This window comes from Alligator sinensis, unplaced genomic scaffold, assembly GCF_000455745.1.
Source record: "Alligator sinensis unplaced genomic scaffold, ASM45574v1 scaffold846_1, whole genome shotgun sequence".
NCBI lineage: Eukaryota > Metazoa > Chordata > Crocodylia > Alligatoridae > Alligator > Alligator sinensis.
In genome coordinates this window covers 1,602,270-1,622,711 of record NW_005842230.1, presented here as the reverse complement: position 1 = coordinate 1,622,711, position 20,442 = coordinate 1,602,270, and the positions used below count along the sequence as shown (strand labels likewise).

Below are 20,442 nucleotides of genomic sequence, written 5' to 3'. Positions count from 1 at the left end.
TGGCTTGTTAATAATTGGCCATCAGTATCGGTCCAGAAAATCTTTATTGCTGCACCCTTACTGTGCGCACATCCTGGGGTGCTCTGCAGGCTCCATTAGTTTGCCTGGAGACAGATGGCAGCAGTGTACAGGGCAGACCTGACTGGCTGATCCACACTGCCCAGAGCCAGTCCATCACCATGCTGCAGTATGGGAATTGTGACGGGGGCATATTCTGCTCCGTGCTCAGTTAAAGCAGTAGAGTCCAGCAAGCAAAAGTCTCCCGGGGGAGGGAGTGGAAGCAAAACACCCTATGATTCTAGCTTGCTGGACTCCCCAGCCGCATCTAGACGTGCAGGCATGTGCGGTTTGTGGCACCACAAACTTTACACCTAGAATATGTTAAAATGTGCCACACACTGCAGATTTGCAGCACAGGGGTAATTTCTCGTCCAAGTAGTAAAAAAAAGAAAAAGCAGCATGGCACATGCAAAAGGAGCATGTGCTAGCAGATACGGAGGCTTGGTCTTCCCAGGAGACACTCTGGCTGCCAGCCAGAGAATCTCCATTGATTTAGTTGTCCCCCGGGCTCCTCAAGGATGCGGGGAGCCAGGAGGAATGGGAAAAGGGCAGTTTGCCACACACCAAAACACGTGCAGGGGTGTGTGCTGCAGCAGAAAGTAGCAGGACAAATTCATGCCGGTACCTTTTTTACTGCTGCAAGCACATGCGCCTGCATGTGGGGTTGCATCCTACTGCTCCAGCTGAGTAGGGAGCAAAACATGCCCGTCACAGTGAAAACTTGCGTTACAAGCCAACTGACACTATGGCTACTTGTACTTGCCACGGGGGTTTAATTCAGTTTAGTTCTCCCTAAATTGAAATGGCGGTGCTTGGAGGGATGGCTACAGGGTGGGCTACAGCCACCCCAAAATTTGCTGTAGCCCCCCTCCCAGCGTTGTCACCAACTCTAAGCACAGCCCTGGCTCAGCCCCCCTGCTGGGAAGAGGCTGGCGTAGCCCCTGGCCCTGAGCCCACAGCAGGCAGCCCACCCTTGCCCCACACACAAGTCTGAGGGGGCACATGCCCCCCATGCCTCCCCCAGGGGTGTGCGCAGTGAACAGCCACCCCCTCCCCCCATGCTGCCGGGATGAGCCGGTTCCAGTGGGGTCACATCCACTGCCCTGGCTGGGCAACATTTAGCCCTGCCCCGGTCCCTTCCCTCATTGTGGGCCCCCCACCACCACACACACACACACCCCTCTTCTGTGCCGCAGGCTTACTGGCTGAGCGCTACTCTTCAAGTTGCCTGGCTTCATTCCTGACTCTGTGCATGCTGCAACTGTGCGCATGCATGCAGCATTTAGTGGTGACATTATCAGCTATGCCAGCCAAAAAAAGCTGATTGCTCATAATGTTAATTTTCCTTTTGTCAGTGTCGATCTGATATGTGCCTGATTTTATATCAGTGTACCTCTAACTACTTCATACATGACTATGCTGGTAGTGATTCTAGATGCACCTAGTGTACTAGCTCTGTTGCACTAATGTACACACTGTACTTGGCAAGTACAGCTGACTTCCAGAAAGAACTGCTGTAGTACATCAGAAAATATTGTTTGCAAAAACTGCATCGTATTGTTCAGCATATTGTCTTGTGTGGGATGATGATGATGATTATACTAAGAGACTTCCTTAAGTTCAGTTTGTTTCTTTACTGATTCATGAGCAAAGAACTAACTGTGTGTGTGTGTGTGTGTGTAAGAAGAATGCGTGGAATTTGATTCCAATGCAGATTATAGTCCTTGGCTTCTCGTCCTAATTGTCAAAAATAAAATTAGAATCTAGTTTAAATTTAATAGAGACATTTTGTTGATTTTGAATTCTTTTAACTTTTACAGGTTTAATCTTGTTGTTTTACTTGGTATTTTATGGCTTCCTGGCAGCACTCTTTACATTCACAATGTGGGTTATGCTTCAGACGCTGAGCAGTGATATTCCCAAATATCGTGATCGGATTTCCAGTCCAGGTAACTATGTTTTTAGCTCTGTGTTTGGATTTTAAATTAGGATTAGATGAATGAAGTTTTCTGATCGATGTTAAGGATTGAGTACATGCTCCAGTTAAATTGCTTAAGCTTTAAAGAAGGACTCTGACAGTGAATGTGCTGTTCTCTTATTGTAGACTTGCAGTATAAGCTCATTCAGTAGCCTTTGGCACCATTTACTAACCTTTGGCCTGTTAAGTGTCTTTGCTCAAGGTCAGTTCACCTCTATCTGTAAATGGTGATAATGATGCTCACTGCCTACATAAAGCACTCTGAAATCTACAGTTGAAAAAGTGCTATAGAAGAGCTTATTGGGTAGAAATTATCTCTGTATCTAATGATACTGTAAAATGGGATGCTATACACAACAGGGTGCAGCTTGTGAAAAACCAAGTGCCCTTTAGTACTTCAAAAGAACCAGCTTTTTAAATTAATAGTGGGAATAACAGTTTATTGTTGGAAAAATAAAACTCTTATGGATAACGTATTGAGTTTGACATCTGTCTCAGAGTTTTGCTCTTGAGAACAGAGCAGAGAATTTTGGGTATGTTGTTTGGCCATTCAGCCTGAATTTTTAGTCTTTCATTTCTAATGCTGTAGAGGTTCAAATAAATTAATTTAGAAAAATAGTATGCAAACTGTTATAGAGTGATACAGAGTTATATACATAAGAATAACTTCAATCTAAGGGAATTTTACTAAAGTGGAATATGTCATGAAAATACCTTGCTTTGTTTTAAGTAGCAGCCTGATTTGCCCATGAAGGTGGCTATAAACTATATATTCTCTCTGTGCCAAAGAAGCTTAATGTGACTTGTAGGCACAATTTCTGAAGAATGTATATGTGATTTAAAATCTTGAACCACCTTACCACAAACATTGCAAGCAGTCAGATGGGTTTATGTATGAGGGGGTGGGGATGGGGGTGGTCCTTTAGAAAATTGCATCCTGAGCTAGGTTTAGTTCTTGTTTGATTAATATGAAACTTTTGAAAATCATGAGCTCACTCTTATCAGAAGTGCTTAGCAGTGTCCAAGCTCTATGTAGGCTAGCTGCAGTTGTATGTGATTTTATAATTGCATTTGATCTAGACTGTAGAGCTAGTCTGTGAGTAATATTGAGGTCTGAGGGCCAAGACACAAGATAGATGGGCGTTTTGAGTTCTAAACAGCTGTTTGGTTAGATATGGGGCCCACCTTTATCACTCTTTTAGTAAGGGGGTAAAGAGTTCTTTGGAACATGCTATAGTTTTAAGATGGAAAAATGACATGTTTTAGATGGTTTTCAAAAATACAGGAGTGGGCAATTATTTGGGCTCAAGGGCCACTTAGGGTATTTTGATGAGCTGTTGCAGGCTGGGTCAGCACCCACCTCTCCATTCCCCTCCCCCTGCAGTAGCTCACCTAAACTCCCTAAGTGGCTCTGCTCCATGCTTGGCCAGGCAGCTGGGTTGGGGCCATGGGTGGGCAGGGCCTAGGCTGGGAGCATAGGGCCCTGACAGCGTGAGGCCAGGGCAGAGCCGTGATCTGTGCCCTGCACACTGCTTTACAGGGAACCAGCGCCTGTCGCAGGGATGTACAGGGACCAGTTTGTGACTCGGCCCTGGGCCCCAGCCTCCAGCCCCATGCTGTTCCCACCCCATGATCTTGGCCCTGTCCTGCTGTCCTGTTCCTGGACACTACTCTCAGCCTGCCCACAGCCCCATCCCATCCGCCCGACCGAGTATGCCCTACCCACACGGGTCCCGCCCCCAGTGGCAGGTGCAGGGCAGACGGGTCTAGGTGCCCAGGCAACAGGGCGTGGTCTGGCAGTAGCAGCCGCCAGAAGGAGCTGCTGCTGCCACTGGGGCAGACAAAGCGAGTCCAGTAGCTGCGCTGCCCTAGCTCTGCCGTATGTGCCTGGGGGCACAGGACCAGCTGCATGTGCCACAGCCTGGGCTGTCCCCAAGCCTAGACCTAGATCCAGACAGCTGGATGAAGCCCACGGACTGTATTTTGCCCATCCCTGATCTAAATCCACTCCACCTAGTGCGAGTTGTCTTTTTGGAACAACTTTCTCTTCCTGCCTTTGCTTTTTTACCATAGATTCTGTTCCATATTCTGATGGAATACTGTGGTGATAGTGATAATCCCAACATTTTGTGAATTTTTTTTCCTTTGGGACGGGCATAAAGGAAGGTAAATTTTTTAAATGGGTCCCATTGCATGCCTCTTATTTTTTTGCTATTTAGGACACTTTGTCTGTGCCTGTGCCTATTTTCTTTGAACAATGAAACTTGCCTTTTAAGGTTGTACCCAAAGTTTTACCAGGTATGTTAATTTTAATTTATTTCACATACTTTTCTAACTTATAGCAATAAAAGTTTCTTACAGCAATTCATTTTTTATGAATAATTAAAGATATAAATGAAACTGTCACTTTTTCCAATCACAGTACAGCACATCATGTTCCTGGCTGAAAATGTTAATTTTATAAAATTCCATGCGCTAAACTTGGATGGTGTAGGTCAAGGGTTTTATTTTCCATGTTACGAAAATCAAACTGACTTCTAATTATCATTTAATTTATATTGTGCATTGGGATGTAGCAATATCTGTCAAATAAAAATGAATGTGACATCTAGTCGGTTCATGACAACTGTAAAAATCTGGCTTATCTACTATTTGGAAGTAATAACAGATCATGAAGTTTGGCTTGTTACAAGTTAGGTGAGCTCCCTGTTGAATATTCTCCCCAAACTGCTCTCATGGAGCCAAATTTGCCATCACACAGGTTTTTTGGCTAGTTATGTCTGGAAGGAAGCTTGCTGTCCTGTTCTCTGAGGCTATATCTAAACTGCCTTTCAGCCTAAACCTTACTACATTGCATTAAGACATTTACATTAGCTTGCCTTAGCCTGCCATGCCACCCCCCCCTCCCCCCAGCTCTCCTAAATGTCAGGTCTTGAGACAAATTCTTGTTTTAAGTCAGCCCCTCCCTCCTAGCTTATGTTTGGTTCTCATCCAGGCACTCTTAGCCATATGTAATTTTGTCTTAGGCCCTGATGTTTATATAATTTTTTTTCATAGATTCATAGATGCTAGGTCCGGAAGGGACCTCAACAGATCATAGAGTCCAACCCCCTGCCTAGGCAGGAAAGGTTGCTGGAGTCAGATGAACCTAGCCAGATGCCTATCCAGCCTCCTCTTAAAGGCCCCCAATGAATAAATAAAATAAAATTAGACAAATATAAACATAATTTTATATGACTACTCCTTGCAGCTTGGGCATCTTTGTATTTATGTATAGTATATAGGTATAACTAGATATAGACATGAAGATGCCTGATCTGTGAGGAGTAGTCACTACAGGATAAATGTGGATGGATAAGTGGTAGTTGTGGGTTGGAGAACTTGACAGCCACCCTCGTGATGTACACTTTATAGCAGTCAAGACGCACTCGGGAGTTTTTATGCAAGTCCTTGGGATGCAGCTTCTCTATCTAGCACTCCTTCTGACATGTGACTGTCCTTTTTGGGTCTTGTTAACTTTATAACATCTCTTGGCATCCTGATTCATTGTGGAGGTTAAAGGGTAACGGTGAAGCAGAAGGCAGTTTATCAAACAACAAATCCCATTCTGACTGTAGACCTATATTTGGTCCTGCTGGCATTCAGATAGAAAATAAATTGGGTACTGGGCTCAGAGGTTTCATAGATGCTAGGGTCAGAAGGGACCTCAACAGATCATGGTGTCTGCGCCCCTGCCTAGGCAGGAAAGTGTGCTGGGGTCACAAGCTGTGCGTTTGTGAATGCCTTAAGAAAAATTACTGAATCAAAGTGCATTTAAAAAAGGGCAGTATGAAATCCAAAGGAGATTTTTTGTCAGAAAACTTGTCTAAGTAAGTACTTTCTCTGTTTTTAACAAATTACACTGTACCAATTTCTGTGCCTTCCCAAGGTTCCTCCAGGCAATTAAGTGGTTCTTTGGTAGGTTTCTCTCTCTAGTTGCACTTTCTATGTGATTTCTGAAAAATCTTTTAATTATTTAATAACTTTGTAGTATACATATATATTTTATATTTACAGATGAGGGGAGGATTTTTTTTTCTGTTCCTCTTTGCTTTTTATATTGTATAAAGAGGCCTACAAAAAAATTGGGACGAGTTCCCTCTACCCCCCAAATACCAGGAATGTCTAGTGTAGTGTTTCTTCATTTTACCAATAACTTTTTGGGTGTTTCAGATGTGTGGCCTTTCTCAGCTTTAACTAAAGATGGGGTGAGTGGATAATGAATTCTTAACAATTTTTTATTCCTTCTCAAAACAATAACTTTAAACAGTGTGAATAAAAAGTACACTCTTCTCAACAAATCAGATGTTTTAGTTCTACTAAAGAAATAGCCCTGCCATCTGCACTTCTTCTGGTGTGTGGTAAGAGGGCAGAAAGAAACACTTAGCTTTTTCAGGTTGGGCTGGAGAACCTTTTAAGGCACCTCCATGCATGATAGAGAGAGACACGAAAAATTGTTGTTGAGATGAAAATTTGTATGTTTTAAAAAAAAAAAAAAAAAAAAAAAAAGCTTTTTCCATTACAGCATGCTTTAAATGTTTGCAGCTTTGAGCCACTTCTTTTAAAACTGGCATATTGCAAACATAGAAAGGAAGTAACTGGAAAATAAAATTGTCTCATTACTTTGAAACAAATTTATAATGGAATTAAGAGTATACAAGAATGGCCAGATTTGTTGCCACATTGCTGCAAAGAAACTGAAGGCATGAATGGTGTATCGTGGGCTGTTTTGTTGAACTTGTTTTTATTATGTAAAACTGAAAATGTGATTTACACTAAGAATACATGGTAAACTTGTGTTTGAAATGGGAAGCGCAATGTCGAACTGGAATCAATAAACTTATTAAATGGAAGCTTCAAGTAATTAAGTTGCTAATTTTGCTGTTCAATCATTTGGGTTTTGATAGCGTGTTTTAACTGAATATTTTAGTGTTATGTTTCTTCTGGGTTTTTTTTGATATTTTGTACAAATTATAGCTAGATAGCATTTAAAACTCAATTTGCTATATCTGTCTGTTGTTTTGCCTTCAATATATGCCTATGTAATTAAAATAATTAAGGACATGTAATCAAGGATTATCCCAGTGTATATCCTACTCATCATTTGAGAAATACTTTTCTAAAAAGTATCAGGGGAAAAAGGTCAGGGGAAAAGTTGTTCAGTTCCTTACTTGCACTTTTTTCTCTCTCAAGGACTTATGATTTCACCAAAGCCAGTCACTGCATTGGAATTTGCTTTTAACAAGTCTGACTCTCGGTCGTATGAGACGTACACTGCTTCACTTAGAAATTTTCTTGCATGTAAGTGCAAATGTTCTATTGTTGTTTAATGTTTTAATTAAAACATTTGTAACTACAGTAAAGCTGCTCAAAATATTCTTCTTTTAGGGCATACTTACTGTAAAACCTATTTTCCTTTTGTCTGCTACAAAGTTAGGTAAGTTTTGTTTTGAAGTTAGTTCTTGGACTGTTACTATGTGCTTCTAATAGATTTTGGTGGTATTTATCAATAAAATCCAAGTGCTTTACAAAGGAAATAAGTATCATTATTCCCTTCTACAGATGAGAAAGCTAAGTAACAAAGAGGGGTGACTTGTCCAAGTATCCCAGTAGCAAGCTAGTAATAGAATCCAAATGTTTTGAATTCTGGTGGCCTACTTTGTGCACTGATCACATGTCACTTGTGATTTTGAAAATAAGGCTTCCAAATATCTGAATTTCATATCACCTTTTTCAGTTTCAATAAAAGAAAAATCTATGGTTGCACAAGCAAGGGAGAAATTGCCTGATATAGCAACAAGAATTCAAAAGTGAGTTTAAGCTGGTTTAAAAAAAATAGGTGTGTACAAACACTGCATAAGTAGTACACATTATTTCAGTGTCACAGTGGTACATGATATAGGCATATAAATCTTGACACAAAATTGCAATCAAAGTTGGAACATGGTGAGGGAAGGTAATGTCAGGTGAGGTGGATAAAGAAAGGGCAGTTACTGTAAGCTTGTTCAAGGTATTGACTGCACTGGTTTCTGTTTTTTAGGTAATATGGGCATACGAGTAGAGCTTAAGTTGAAAAAAAGTAAAGGCTGCTAAGTCAAGCACTCACTTCATGACATAGCAAAGATATAATGGGCACAAAACACATCTTGACACTTTATTGAATTACATGACTTAATAATGTTTTTGTCACAGGATGACTGTTTTCTTCAGTGCACAGGAGGAGGGCAGCGCTCACTTAATAAACACTACTTTGATGCTCTTGTTCCATGTTCTGAAGTGAGCTGGTTTTTTTCCCCCCCCCCTTTGAAGATAGTCTGTATTATTTGTCACGGTATCGATTTACAAATACTGTATTATTTTTTTTATTTTTGCAACATACCTGTCAAATGAAACTTTGGTACTTTGGTTGCAGATGGAGAGTAGCTATACAGACATCGATGTTACAAATAGCTGCTAATTCTGTGTGCCCAGTTTGAAGTGCCTAAGACCAAACTCCCCTCTCCTGCTTCTGCCACAAATGAAGCTGGAGTTCCTCTTAAGTCTTTTCAATATACTACTTAATTTGTTCTCAGAGTAGACCATTTTTGCATGTAAATGAGCGGGTCCTTGCTAACCTTCCCTTATCCCAAGTCTTATCTTTTTCCCCACTCTTTACTCCTCATCCCATTTTCTCTTGTCTTCATCTATGTAGTCCTGTTGTCCCCCGCCCCCCTTTTACCTCAGTGTTGGCACCCACTTTTGCCCTTTCATTTTGTCTCAGTTTCTGGGCAATCAGTGCAAGGGTTCTGGCTTATCACTGGAGAGCACCATGCTGCTTCTCCCCATTCCTACCCTACCTGCTTCTTGCCTTATATGATCTTTGTCTCTGCAATGGAGCAGTACTGTTTCACTACCCTCTCTTCCCATTTCCCTTCCTGGTCTCTGTCCCAGTGCCTTCCATACTCTAACTCCCAGTCACTTGCATCTTCCTTGCCTCGGGTCCTACTGTCTCAGCTGCTTCTCTTCCTTCTCCCTTTTTTTGTCCTCTCTGCAGCTGACTTGGGTTGCTGCTGCTTTCGTGCTTTGTGGGTCACCAGGGCCTTCTGAGACCATAATAAAGACAAGTTTCTTGTTTTCAGTTTTATTTTCCCAGGTTGGGATTTGTCATAACCCACAGCTGCAAGTGCAAGGAAAGTTCTGTTCTGCCCTGTATTATGATGCTCAGTGCAAACACAATCTGTGGGGCCTTTAATCACTTAAATCTGAGACATCTCAGTAGAGCACGTGCAAACTAATTTTCAAAGTCTTTTAACTTGGCCAAATGTGTATGTGCCCATACTTCAAGTCCATGCTCTAAAGTGGGGCAGGAGACTGAGCAAGCACCCAAAAGGTTTAGCACCCAGCCCACTGCTGTTGATTCATTTTATTCTATGAGTATTGAAAGTAAAGTGCAGAAAAGCCATTTGACAGGAACAGGGGTGAGAATCTGGGCCACTTTCTTGCAGGACAGTGCACATCTCACTCAAGACATGTTCCCTCTGGCTTGTTTTCATCCTGCCCAGTGGACCAGCTTTAAAGGGACAGCGGGAAGGTGCTTTGGGAAATGTGTAACCCAGGGCCTAATGGCTAAGCACATTGCAGGGAAGCAGAAGATGCAACTTCATGGACCCTCTTGTTGTGGGAGACCTTAGAACTTGGGTTTTGCACTTGTTGAGGGAATAGCCTTACTTCTAAGTTACTGAACTAAAAGTGAGAGGGCCATTCCCCTGGTCTTACTAGGCATATCTTTTGGAGATCACACTCCTGGGGACTTTTATACAGATGTTTAACTGCACGCAAGGACATGTGTGGCCATAGTGAAGCTTTATGAACATGCTTAGAACTGTAGCTGTGAATGGGGAGGGGGGAGGGAGTGGAGGACTGAGAGTACTGGAGAGCTTCAGAAGATAAACATATTGCTGTTCAAACTGTCCTGGCTGGATGTGATTGTTGTTTTGTTTTGGTTTTGTTGTTGTTTTTTGCGGGGGGCAAGGGGGGAGCAGAGCCAGTTCACTTTCATAGAAAGTCCTTTGAACATCTATCTGTTTGCTAGCTTTTTCTGCTGGGAGGAAGGTATTTTTTCTGTTACAGATGTAACACCTGTCCTACAGCATGATGCTTGTTGTAGTTTAATTTTTCAGACTCGGTGTTTCACAGAGCTCTTTCCATCCACTACATCTTAAAACCAAAAAAAAAAAAAAAATTACAACTTCTGTATATTTTAGTCCTGTGCTTTGTTTTTTTTGGGGGGGGGGTTGGAATAAATTTAGTCATGATGGAACTTCTGAGCAGCACCAAAGCTTGAAGCATATTTCACAAAAAGAGGGTAGAAAACAATTTGTCACAGGAGCAGAAATTCTCAAAACTTCATAAAAACCATGTGTTTTATGGATCACTTTGTCTAATTTGCAATCGTGTAATATTCTTGTGGTAATTGCAACAGAAATACAGAACAAGTGGCATGTGGCTGAGTGACAGCTCTATGGAAAAGGATCTAGGAGTCTTAGTGGATCACAGACTCGATATGAGTTTGCAGTGTAATGCAGCCACAAAAAGTGTAAATCAAATTTTGGGGCTACATCAATAGGAATATTCAGTGCAAGACATGAGGGTGATAGTGCCTCTCTACATGGTAGTCGGTAGTCCTAATCTAGAATAATTTGCAGTTTTGGGCTACACATTTTAAAAAATGTGGAGAAATTAGGGTCCAGAAGAGGACAAAAATAATAAAAGGGATTGGAAGGCAAGCTATACATGGAGAGAGGCTGAAGTAAATAATCATGTTACACTTACTTAAGAGGAAATATGATGGCCGTCTTCAAATAACTGAAGGGTGCCAGAAAAATGAGGGAGAACACCTTTTCTCTTTTGCTGTAGAGAGCTGGAGAGGATGTGGACCAGTGGCTCGAAGTTGCAACAAAGTATGTTTAGGTTGGTTATCAGGAAAAGCTGCTTCACTGAGGCAGTTGAATAGACTGCCTTCTCCAAGGATGGAGTTTCCGCAACTTCCAGTCTTCAGGAAGAGATTGGATAAGCGTTGGCCAGAGATAATCTGGGAGTAACTACGCCTACTCTCTACTATGGGTATTTCCCCTGATTCAGAGCTTGGCTGGATTTTAAATGGGGTGTCCTGCTAGGACTAAAACCTGGAGATTCCTAGTTAGATTGACCTGAGCAGAAGGGTGAGACATACTGGCCACATTTGGTGCCAGGAAGGAATTTTACCCCCTAGTTAGATTGGCATTGACTGAGGGCTTTTTTCCCTTCTTCTGTAGCACCGGACATGGCGGTCTTTAGATCGCTTGACCATATTTTAACAAGCCCTATAGTAGGATGACATTGTCCACTATTGTCCCCCTGCTTTACCTGTGGCAAGTTCAGATGATGTGCTTTATGGTTATGTGACAGGGTTACCTGGGTAGTTGTAGCAATACATTAGGCAAATATTTGGTTTGGTTGGGATTGATTCTGCCTCAGTCAGGAATTTAAACTATGTGACCTCCAGAGGTCCCTTCCAGTCTTACTTTTCTGTGGTCTCTATGATAGCAATTGCTTACATATAAATATAGAATCATATAAAATTAGGGTTGGAAGGGACCTCTGGAGGTCATCTAGCCTAACCTGACCCCCTGCTCAACTCGGGACCATCACTAACTAGATCATCCCAGCCAAGGTTTTGTGTAGCCAGGTCTTGAAAACTTCCAAGGATGGAGATTCCACCACCTCTCTGGGTAAACCTATTCCAGTGTTTTTACTACCCTCCTAGTGAGAAAAATCTTCCTAATATCTAGCCTAACTTCCCTTGCTGCAACTTGAGACTGTTGCCTCTTGTTCTGTCATCTGTCACCACTGAGAACAGTTTAGTTTCATTCTCTTTGGAACCCCACTTCAGGTAGTTAAAGGCTGCTATTAAATCCCCTCTGTCTTCTCTAAACGATATATTCTAACTAATGGAGTGGAATAATCACTTCCCTTGACCTGCTGGCAGCACACCTACCAATGCAGTCCAGTATGCTATTAGCCTTTGTAACAAGGGCGCACTGAGATAAATGATCATATAGTTTGTCACCCTTAGTACTATAAGTTCTGTAAGAAGGTAATAGTGATCACTTACTCTTCCACTCTTCCCATTTTGTTTTGTCCCTTCATCAGTTGCATTTACTCACATCTTTTTTCCCCTACTTGATTCCTTTTTCCCCATCCCTTCTCACTTGCTGATAGTTGGCTCTGTTCTGTCTCCACTTCCTTGACCATAGGCAGCAAGCAGAAACTCAGTAGTGTGCAGTACCTCTATTGGTTGCAGCACTTAAAGACAATATATTTTCTTTTATTAGCTGGTGTTAGGATGTTTTGATAATTCTTGCAAAGATCTTTATCAAATTTATTTTGGTTCAACTCTATTTCTAGCTCTGTGACTCCCTAGAGGTTCTCCTTTGCACTATGGGTTTCTTTTTCTTTGATAGCAGAGGCAAAAATTGTAGGCTTTGAACTGTACTCTTGTTGTGGCAGCATATATTTATAAAAATGGACAAAGGACTTGTAGCTATAGGAAAGAAATCCAAAGGAGTTGAATGGCATCTTGGGATACCTTATGCTGAGTTCTTGTCACTGAGAACTTGGACTCATTCTCTGTGATGGTAGTCAATGTTCCCTCTAAGGAGTAGCGGTCCGTGAGCACGCCACCTCAATCTGGTGTGGAACACTTATCACTGGGGCCTGGAGGCCAGAGGCTGGGGCAGGCGCGGGCTCTGCGGAAGTGCTCCACTCCCCAGCCCTGTTGCGGGGGAGCGGAGCGCTTCCCCGGAGCCAGCGGAGCCCACGCCAGGCTCCTGCCCCAACCTCTCCTGGTGCATGGTCACACTTTAAGTTGTGCGCAGCTGCGCACACGCACACCTTAGAGGGAGCTTTGATGGTAGTCAGCTGGTTTATCAGAGGCAATGTTTTCTCAAGCTTAAACTCAAGGCATGCCTAGGAAAATAGTAGTTGTTGGCTTACTCCTTAATTTTCCATAATCAAAAAATAGATCAGTTCTTTTTTGCTGTAGAGACCTCAGACCCCAACAGGTCAGAATATTTTTAACACTATGAATTCCTATTTTAAAGTCTATTAGGTTATCTAGTGAATTGTGTAGGTATTTGCACACCTAACAGTGCTAATATTTTATTGCACCTTTACAAGAATCTCATGGCACCTTGGTTAAGAATTGCTTTTCTAGGGAGCTCCTGGTGCTAAGAATTCTGCATACTGTGTCCTACCAGTGAGGAATAATTTGAGGGACTTCTTTGTGTCAGGGTTGGGCTAAGGACCCAAGAGTCCTAAAAGGATCTTTCTCCTAGTACATGATAGTTCCAGGAGAGAGACTTGCTGGTCTTAAAGACTTTTTTAATACCTCTTCCTTGTGTTAGAATGAAACTTTCATAATGGTGTTTCCTTGCTATCAGGGTAACCTTTGACAGATTGGTTTGTACGCTTCTTTAATCTTTATCAACTGCAGCAGTAGTTTATTTTATTTTGTTTTATTTTTACAGTTTGGTTACCATTTAGGCCTCCTCACTTAAGTTTCTCTTTTGTCAGTTACTCTGAGTCAGATTCCGTAACATGGAGGTCTTGACCTATGCTTGAATCTTGCAGTCTTTTATTTTGAGCTGCCCGGTCCCAGTGTCTTTGCGCAAATGTAACTATTCAGTCACATGTTTTAATGGCAAGAAGTAAGTGCTGGTTGAGACTGTGTTCACATCTGACAACATTAAGACATGCAAAGCTATAGCATATATCCAACCTCGGGGAAACTTTTTGTAAATTTCTGTGATTTGTATGCAGAAATACATGCATCTTTCAAAATCTGGTTCCATGGTCACCTATTTTAGATATTGCTCCTAGAGCATTTCATATTTTCAGCAATTTAGCAGGTTAGAGGCTATTGGTATATTTCTGTTTTCTACAGTGTCTCCTTTTTGCCAGTAGTTGTGCTAGTCTTCTAAAGCATATGAGAACTGCATTTTTCTGTCGCCAGTGGTGTCAAGTCCCAGGAAGAGTTTTTTGTATCTTGTGATTTTATCTGCTTCTATAAGACAGTAGTTGCAAGACGTGTACCATAACATGGGGACAAAACTACATCTGCTCAGGGTACACCTGTTTTTTTGAGTGGTGGTGAAGATGGCACATTGCTTATTTGTAGATAAGCTTTTCGTGACCATCTGATTTATGTACTTTACTTTCTCTTAGGTTTTTCTGCTTTCAGTGCACATCTGACAGTACTGATATTGTGATTTGAAATGAAGGGGCTTGGGAAGTAATTTGAAGTCCAACTTAATACATGTAAATTGCTGACTCTGCCTGTTAATAACAATACACCTCAAGATAGGTTTTGCTACTGTGCATATCTGAAAAATTATTTTCTTATTTTCAAGCTGAAAGCTTTATAAATTTATATTGGTTTTTTTAGGCTGTGCTTTATGTAAAATTGTTCATCCTAACATTATCTTGCAAAAATGTCGAAAGCAATGAGAATAAATAAGATTTAAAGTACGTTTTTTTTCCTTGTTTCCTCAGTTGGAAATTAGGGCTGTGGTTGTGCTAGACTTTGATTTTTAATCCCCCACTCTCTAGAGGCACCCTCCACATCAGTGTTAAGTTACCTGTATTCTTTTATTTTAAAGTCTTGTTTTGCTTATACTGTTAGAAATTTGGGGCAGAGAAGCCCCATTGCATGCTTATTCAATTTCACTACTTTACATGCAGCCCTTTTTCTATCTTGCATATAAAGAGAGGGTAGAAAGCTTGTAAAAAGGTTGCAGTATATTCTGGAAACAAATGTAATATGCTATTCTTGAAGTCCACTGTAGTTCAGATTTGCTATTGAACTAACAAAACCAAATTTTAATTTGCCTTTTAAGTCAGCAGTAAATATGCTGGCTCATGAGGTGGGCGGACCTCAACCAGATGTCATCTAATACAGAGAACTGTAAAGTGCTCCATATGGGGAGAGAGAATCCACAACACACTTGCAGGCTCAGCAGTGCTACACTTGCTAGCACCACATCTGAATGAGACCTGGGTTTTGTGATAGACAACAAAATGAACATGAGCCTCCATGTGATGCTGTAGCTGGCAGAGCTAATCAAACACTGGCATGCATCTACCAAGGCATCTCAAGCAAGGCTAAGAGTGTCATCCTCCCTCTCTACTTGGCCTTGGTGAGGTCGCAGGTGGAGTTCTCTGTCCAGTTCTGGATGCTGCACTTCAGGAACGATGGTGGAGAAGCTCGAGAGGGCCACACGCATGATGAGAGGCCTAGAATCCAGGTCCTATGAGGAGAGGCTGAAAGACTTGGGACTGTTTAGCCTGGAGAAGAGAAGACTCGGAGGGGACTTGGTGGCAGCCTAAAAATGTATCAAGGGCATACATCAGGGCCTGGGGGAGCATCTGTTCACTATGACCTCGCAGGGGAGGACAAGAAATAATGGCCACAAGCTGATTTGAGGATCGCTTCAGGCTAGACATAAGGGAAAAACTTTTTTCAAGTTTCATAGTAGCTAGGGTCAGGAGGGACCTGAATGTACTGGGGAGAAAAGGGCTCTACCTATTTGTTGATCTCCCCTGATGAGTTTGTAGGCAGCCGCCAGGTCCCCCCTCAGCCTCTTCTTGCTGAGGCTGAACAGGTTCAGGTCCCTCGGTCTCTCCTCATAGGGCCTGTCCTGCTGCCCTCTCACCAAGTGGGTGGCCCTCCTCTGAATCCTCTCCGGGCTGGCCACGGTGCCCAGTACTGGACGCAGTACTCCAAATGCGGCCTGACCAAAGTCGCAGAGAGGGGGAGTATCACCTCTCTGGACTGGCTTGAGATGCACCTTTGGTTGCATGACAAGGTATGGCTGACCTTGCAGTCTGGCATTGGCGACTCATGTTCATCTTGGAGTCAATAATGACAAGATCCCTTTCCGCCTCTGTGCTTTCAAGAAGCGAACTCCCCAGCCTGTATGTATGCTGTGGATTCCTTCTCCCAAGGTGCAGCACCCTGCATTTGTCTACACTGAACCCCATCTGATTTTCGTCTGCCCACTTTTGTAGTCTGTCTAAATCTATTTGCAGCCTCTCTCTCCCTTCAAGTGTGTCCACCTCGCCCCATATCTTAGTGTCATCAGCAAACTTGGACAGCGTGCTTTCCACCCCCTCGTCCAAGTCGCTGATGAAGATGTTAAACAGTGCGGGCCTGAGGACCGAGCCCTGGGGTACCCCACTGCTTGCATCTTGCCAAGTTGAGTACAACCTGTCCACCACTACTCTGGGTGCACCCCATCAGCCAATGTTTTTACCCATCCAACTGCGTAGGCATCAATGTGTAGTTGAGTGCTGAGGGTCTGGAACAGGCTCCCCTCAGAGGTGGTAGTCATCCACCCTGGTGATCTTCAAAATGCATCTTGACACCCATCTTGCTGGGGTCACCTGATCCCAGCAGTCTTTCCTGCCCACATGCATGGGTGCTGGACCCAATGATCTGTAAGGTCCCTTCCAGCCCCTAACAACTATGAAACTATGTAGTGTTTTGTACATTGAAGCTAATAAAGTCTTAAGACCTTGAAGTAGCTTGTTGTTTGGCATTTTGTTTCTGTAGAATATATAATTTTTATTTATTTTTTTTTAAATAGCATATAATGACTCAAAACAATCCAGAAACATAGTATGTACTTCAGGACAACCGTTTGAGCAGAAGGAGGATCTTGGTAAAAAGGCATGTCGATTTAATCGTACTCAGCTTGGACCGTGCTCTGGACTTGAAGATGAGAATTTTGGCTATGCTAAAGGAACTCCATGTGTACTTGTGAAAATGAATAGAGTAAGTGCATAGACTGGTTGTCTCAAGTTTTAAATTTTACTTTCCCCACATATTTAAAAGAACAAAACAAAAACCTACTGCTGAGAATGGCCAGATTCCCTCTCCTGTCTGTTTATTGCAATTTCTGTATTATGAAGTACATGTCATTTACTAAAATAACTGAATTGGAGGATGGACAGGTGCTTATGAAGTTCTTAAATCCCTAATTCTTTGTTTGCCATAGTCAAAATTCCTGAAATCCCAGGATGGTGCTATGCCCACTGTTCTTTCTAGCAGGCTTTACAAAAGCTCAAAGTAAAATACAATTTGTGTACAATACTAAAATGCATTTGAGTCGGAGATATGTAATGGTATATACTTAAACTCTTAAATTGTGTTGAATACCAAGTAGGTAGGTAAACGGGTATTTTACTTGCCAGTAATTGAATGCATATGTCATAGTTGGTTGTTTTTTATGTACCCCATGGATTAACTTATAGCATTACATGCATAATTTGAAGTAAAGAGTTCCTGGTAACTGTGGCTATTAGACCTATTTCGAGGAATAGTTGTGTATTTTGGATATTGCTTCTAATCTTGTTTAAAATGGGGCTCTCGTTCAACAAATTTGTGTGTATTCAATTATTTTCTTTAACAAGAAAATAGGGGTTTCAGGTCTTTTGTTTTGTTGTTTTTTTTTTTTGCTGCTGCTGTTTTTTCTTCTGTAGGACCAATACAATTTAAAGAGTAGACAGAGAATTCAATTTCTCATCATGCTTCATCAGAATTCTTTACTAAGTTCTAAACCAGGGGTGGGCAAAATGTGTCCTCGGGGCCGGATGCGGCCTGCCAGGCCGTTCTATCCAGCCCACAGGGACCCTAAAAAAATTAGAAAATTAATATTTATCTGCCCCTGGCTGCCTATCATGTGGCCCTCCATAGCTTGCCAAAACAGTAAATGGCCCTCCGCCCAAAATAATTGTCCACCCCTGTTATAAACAGTTGCACTTTTGCCTGCCCATCTACAGTAAATGGCACAGCATAAGTGAAATGGAGGGTCTGATTTAACCTCCAAGAATCTTTTGGCACTATTTTAGTTGGGGGGGGAAAATGCAATTTTGATGTGGTCGTGAATTTTACAGGGGCTGCAGAGCTGGAATTTGGTGACTGCTTTGTGTATAAACTGAGCACAGTTAATAAATATGTTCAGATATATACACATTACACAATAATACTATTTATCACACTGCAAATATATTCAGCTTACATAACTGAAACAGGGCAGGTTTCCATAAACAAATTTTTTTTTTCCTTTCTGTGTTTCAGATAATCGGATTGAAGCCCGAAGGAGAACCATATATACAGTGCTTTTCTAAGGTGAGTTTGGAACACAAGATAGGTATATGGTTACTTTTTTTCCCCTTCCTTTTCAAAAAGGAGTGAAAAGCATAAACGCTAAAAATAAAAATCATGGATTTTTTCTTAAACTCAAGTCCTCCCTTTTGATTTCTTTTATTGGATGTGTTTGTATGTGTAGGTTAGCATTTTAGTATATTTAATACATTTTTCATAAAGAGACTGCTTGTTCAAAAAGGTTCCTGTTTGTGTTTCATGGCATTAAGACTTGATAGAGCTCTTTGATTTTTCAGATTAAAGCAGAGAACAAAAGCATACATGTAACTTACCATTAAAATTTCAGTTTTTGTGTCTTACTGTAGTGCAAGTTGAATTTTGTTTTCCCATTTCATAACCAATATTTTATTTTTTTTTTCTGCATGCTGCGTCTTAGTTATATAAATGATGGGTAAGATAAATTTGCAGTGTGGAGTTTCAGAATTAATTTTCAGAATAACATTCTTCTTAAAGTATGAGAACTTTATAAAATCAAATCCATTTAAGTTTACTGCATGCCTTCAAATGTGTTCCAAGTGTTTACTTCATACAGGACAAGTCCTTGATTTATTTAGCTGTTGTATATTTATGATGGCAGCAACTGCTAACTACATTGCACTCCTTTTATCCATTAGATTTCTTTCCAAAAATGTCCACCTACCTACCAGTTTCCTAAGCTTCTTTGAGGTCTATTTTTTAAAAGTCTTATTCTGTAGTTCCCTTTTCTTTAGTGTGCTTTAGAAAAACTGCTGCTGTTAATGTATGTGTAAAAGACATTTGAAGGGGTGTCTGTGGGGTCATCTGCTTTTTTAATGAGACCACCACCTCTTTTGACCTAATGGCGCATTATATTTTCCCCTCCTACTGTCAGGGACAGCTAACAGCCTATTTTGTAGGTATCCACTGTCTTTATCCAGTAATCTTTTTGAGGTAATAACGTTTCTTAATGCTAGATGTGAGTTCTTAATGGGGGGAGTTTTAGTACCAGGGCATTCATATTGTAGAACTGGAAGGGACCTATAAGTTCATCAAGTCAAGTCCCCTGCCATGGACAGGAAGTTATTGGGCTCAGACAAGCTCAACAAGGTGCCTGTCCAGCCTCCTCTTGAACACCTCCAAGGATGGTGACTGCACCACCTCTGCTGGGAGTGTGTTCCAGATTCTGTTGACCCTTACAGAGAAGAAGTTCTTCCTTAAATCTTTTTAAGTTTTATGGATAAAACTTCTAATTGTTCTGCCTTTTTTTTTTCTAGTTTTGTAAACATTACTCTTCCTTAGATATACAGAAGATTGCACACCTGTATATGAGACTTGTAGTTGGCAAAGAGAGAATTTTATTTTTGAAGCCATTTATGTTAGATTTATATACTGCCCTTCCCAACAAAGGCTTGGGGCAGATTACAGTAAGAGGAAAAATTAATTCATAAAACCAGACTCAATACTAAAATAAGATGTATAACAGAGACACATAACCAATACCCCAACTTAGCTTTGCTTCTTAAATGTCTGTCCAGATAAAAAGGTTGTACAGTACTTCCAGAAGATGTGCCAGAGCTGAAGAGTAACTATCAGTAGAGGTGGGGGGCATGCACAGATGCACACACTCTCCCCTTCTGTTGCCAGTTGTGAAGGGAGCCCCAGAGCTGTTGCAGCTATACAGGTTACTACAGGAGCTTCCTGTCTTTCTTCTTTCCACTCCCCTGCTGTTTTTCCTGATAGCCAGGAGCAATTGCTAGGAGGAGGAACACACCCCCTGCTACCACTGTTGACACAAGCAAGTGGGGAGCCTGAGAGCCCCCCTCTGCCCTGCTCCAGCCATAGGCAGCTGTCCGGGGAGCTGAGTTTACCCAGGTGCAGCAGCAACACTTGGGTTCCTCCTTATACCTGCTCCTGGACAGCGGGAAACACCAGGGGGGAGAGGGCGCTGTGGGGAGTTAGCCAGGCATGGAGCTGGGGCTGGAAGGAGAAACTTGTGTGCCACTGCCGTTGCTGGTGCTGGCTGAGCCTGGCTCATTGACGTCTGTGGCTGGAGTGGGCCAGAAGTGGCTTTGGGGCTGGGACTTCCCCCATATCTGGGTCACCAAGGAACAGTGGCAGTGGCAACAGGGATTCCCTTCCTGCGTGCAGGCGTGCACCACCCCCC

At 42.0% G+C, this 20,442-nt stretch overlaps 1 protein-coding gene across 1 annotated transcript in view; it reads left to right on the top strand.

The window, feature by feature from the left end:
• Positions 1-20,442, top strand: part of ATP1B3 (ATPase Na+/K+ transporting subunit beta 3) — a 44,372-nt gene that overhangs the window by 17,964 nt on the left and 5,966 nt on the right. Inside the window, exons 2-5 of the mRNA XM_006027278.3 lie at positions 1,881-2,009; positions 7,271-7,378; positions 16,741-16,928; positions 18,234-18,284. Of these exons, the coding sequence (XP_006027340.2) occupies positions 1,881-2,009; positions 7,271-7,378; positions 16,741-16,928; positions 18,234-18,284 (476 nt within the window). The remainder of the gene's footprint in view (positions 1-1,880; positions 2,010-7,270; positions 7,379-16,740; positions 16,929-18,233; positions 18,285-20,442) is intronic.